Source organism: Orycteropus afer, unplaced genomic scaffold (genome assembly GCF_000298275.1).
Source record: "Orycteropus afer afer isolate SDZICR_OR568_19922 unplaced genomic scaffold, OryAfe1.0 scaffold00498, whole genome shotgun sequence".
NCBI lineage: Eukaryota > Metazoa > Chordata > Mammalia > Tubulidentata > Orycteropodidae > Orycteropus > Orycteropus afer.
In genome coordinates this window covers 946,404-949,820 of record NW_006922085.1, presented here as the reverse complement: position 1 = coordinate 949,820, position 3,417 = coordinate 946,404, and the positions used below count along the sequence as shown (strand labels likewise).

At 47.8% G+C, this 3,417-nt stretch overlaps 1 protein-coding gene across 1 annotated transcript in view; it reads right to left on the bottom strand.

The window, feature by feature from the left end:
• P4HTM (prolyl 4-hydroxylase, transmembrane) overlaps window positions 1–3,417 on the bottom strand; it is a 17,793-nt gene extending 14,376 nt beyond the window's left edge. Inside the window, exons 1-2 of the mRNA XM_007955368.1 lie at window positions 3,393–3,417; window positions 324–533 (exon numbers count right to left, since the gene is read on the bottom strand). Of these exons, the coding sequence (XP_007953559.1) occupies window positions 324–533; window positions 3,393–3,417 (235 nt within the window). The remainder of the gene's footprint in view (window positions 1–323; window positions 534–3,392) is intronic.

The following is a 3,417-nucleotide window of genomic DNA, read 5'->3' as shown; positions in this document are numbered from 1 at the left end:
CGTCTCCCGGACAACGGCCGCCGGGCCCGCGCGCCGCGGTCACTAGGAGACGGCCTCTGGGGATGCTGTGCCTGTGGGGCTGCCCTCGCCGCTCTCCCCTCAGCCCCTGCGCCTCGGACCTGGGCCTGCACTGGGCTTTCTCTTCCCGAGCAGTGTTACTGTCAGGCAGAGATGCCCACGCCCCAGGGCAGAAGCCGACCTCCCAAATGTAGATGCAGACAAGAGCGGCACCATTAAGGCAGATGCCATTGGTAGTTTCCCTGTTTCCTGGTTAAGAAGCTGCCTTTCCTCCTCCCAGAAAATTATGGTCTGCATTTTCTCACTGCGGGAGTGGCGATGGTTGGGTAGCAGGGAGGAGGCTGCGCCAACTGATGACTCAGTACTGCGCCAGTTTTGGGGGCGCCGCGGAGGCGGATGACTGCGCACGTGCTGATGTAGGATCCACGACACATGCTTATGTAGGAGGCGGAAAACAGAGGCAGCCAGGTCCTCAGCATGAAACCTGGTGTACAGCACCACGTAGGCGTTGGGACCTAATGTGGGAAGGTCACTCCCTTAACAGTAACCCATGGAAATGCATTAGGTGTAGGGGGTGGGTTGGGTTATGGGAATACTCTTTGCCTCAAAGCTGGTACATGTGAAAAGGGAAAATAGGCTCTTCCACAACTGGGACACCATCATGTCAGAGGAAAACGATTATCACGAAGAGGATCAGGGGAAAAATTACCGGTAGCAAAGTGCTAAGGCCTGGCTATTTCCATACTCTTCTATGGCTGTTATGGACAGGCAAGGATGCACATACTCAGGGCAGAAGCCAACCTCCAGGTGGACAAAAGCAACAGCATTAAGGCAACCCCCACTGGTAGTTTCTGGTTACTATGTTAAGATCCACCCTCCACCCCTCCTAGAAAAGTATGCTGTATTTTTCTGGTCTTATTCAGGGCAGACCAGGGAGGGGTTCCCAAGGATAGGCTTACCTCATACTTTCCCAGATTCTACACCTAATGCCAACTTTCACCAGTGCCCTAAGCACATGGGTGCACCCACTAATCCAGTCACTATCTTGTCAGTTTCCTTATGATACTGCAGAGAAACAGTCATAAGAATGTTCCGAGTATTTGTGTGTGTGGGTGGCAGAGGGGGAAGCAGAGAGGGGCATGTAGCAATGTGAGCTTTGTGGTTCAACCAAAGGTGGGACACTGATCAAGCATCATCAGTGGTCCACATGGAGTAGGAACCAATAGCTCTGGAGACAACCAAGCAGGACTGGGTCCTTCCTCCCTTCACAGAGGCAGCTGCAGCAGCAAGGGCAGTGACACTGGTCCCTTACCCCTAAAATGAATTCCAAAGAGTATGCAGCTGCTGCGAAAGAAATGTTTGTTCAAATCATTGAAAATGCTATTACCATTAAGGACTTCAAATTTCCTGCAGTTAGTCTTAACCCACCATAAAAGCAAAACCAAACTCACTGCCATCGAGTTGATTCTGACTCATAGCAACCCTATAGAACAGAGTTAAACTGCCCCATAGGGTTTCCAAGGTTGTACATCTTTATAGAAGCAGACTGCCTATCTTTCTGCCGCAGAGTGGCTGGTGGGTTCAAACCTCGAGCTTTTTGGTTAGCGGCCGAATGCTTTTAACCACTATACCACCAGAGCTCTCAAGTATCCACCATACTTAGGTCAAAAGTCTCTCAATTTCTGAGTACAATAAATAGTACAACAGAAAAAAAGTCCAATTTCCCAAAACCATGGGTGTCTTAAGTCCTCAGATATGATAAATGACAACCAAACAGTCACAATTTTACCACTATCTATCTTAGCATTTCCCGGTACCCACTGAGTGAATGTTGAAACCATTTCCCTTGTACACGTTTAAAATCTATAATTAGATCACTTTAAGATCCCCTCCTTTTTCAACCTATTTTCCTGAACTCCATTCTCTTACATTTCTATTACCTGTATCCAATTGAGTTTATCCGTGCAGGTACTCACAGAACCCTCTCCATCTGCTAATAGGTGTGGGAATTTCACAAACACATCTGTAAATCAAAATCCCTTGGCCTTTAAAAACTAATGGCCCTGTTATAATGACAGGGATTGCGATCAGTGTCATGAAACAAAATGTGTATGAACTGGTATATGGAAAATGAATTTGCTCTGTAATCTTTCATCCAAATCACAATAAAAATCAAAACAATGGCCCTTCTGATGTGTAACCTCAGGCTGGCTCACCTCATGGAGTCAGTTCTTACCTCAATCACTGAGGTACATGCTGTCAAATTTGTACTTGACTTGGGCTGTGTTCTAATGTAACATTACAAAAATTACAATTTCTTCCCAGTTCTCAACAGTGAAATTTTGTTGTTGTTTTGCCATTTATTAGCAGTGGTGACCATGGGCAAATTACTGCATCTCATTGTGCACAGCTGTATGTGGACAATGCGTCAATTTCACAAAGTAGGTGGTTACAGGCTCAGTTCCCATTAGTGTTTGTCTTGTGGGGACAGGAATTGGTCTGGCTTGTCAATGGCTCTGTCCTCTGTGCCTTGAATAGAGCCTAGAACATTGTTGATGCTCAGAAAACTGCTGCATGAACCCCTGGGGGGGGGTATGTGGAAAATCCTTCCTGTCTGCTGGAATGTGTCATCTTCTCTTATTCCTTTTTAAGATCACCAAGGTGTAGAAGAATGTAGTACCAAGACCATTGTACTCTTCCCACTCATCTGCAGGGGTGTCTTATGCATGGATGGGCCAGATGAATGGGCCCTTGAACCCGAGTAAAAACACTCACTAATAACCAATCTCATCAGCAAGGTTGGAGGCTCCTGGAGGGTGGGGCTTATTTATCTTCTGAATGCCATTATTTATCTAGGTACCAAGCATGGGGCCCGGCACACCCAGATTACATGAGGAACAGCCAAAGATTTTAGCCTGGCAGCGTCTCAGCCCTCTTCTGGCCTCAACTGTCTAGTGTGTGCTGTGCATAGCTGGGGACCCTTCACCACTTAATGTTGCTACCACTCCTGCTACCTCCAATGTGGGGCCCTCATTCAGCACCCAAACCCCTTTCCTGTCCTGAACCCTTGAGGATTCTCCAAATAACTTCAGTTTCTGTCCCAAGTCCTCTCTTCATACCCCTCAGGGCTCCCATAAAGTCCTAACTCCCGTCATACTCCACGTCCTCTGTGCTGACTGCTCTGGAGGAACCCAGGGATTCTTTAGATTGGGGGCCTTGAGCAAGAGCTGTAGGGGCATCAGAATCAGTGTCCTCCCACAATCCAGGGACCTTCTTACAGTGGGAAATTGTTCACCTTTCTCCACAGGGACCATTCAGAGGGTCCTCTCCCTAGACAGCCAGAAAGGGAAGAAAGGCAGGGCTCTTCCCCATACCTCTGGAGGAGAGGATGATGGACAT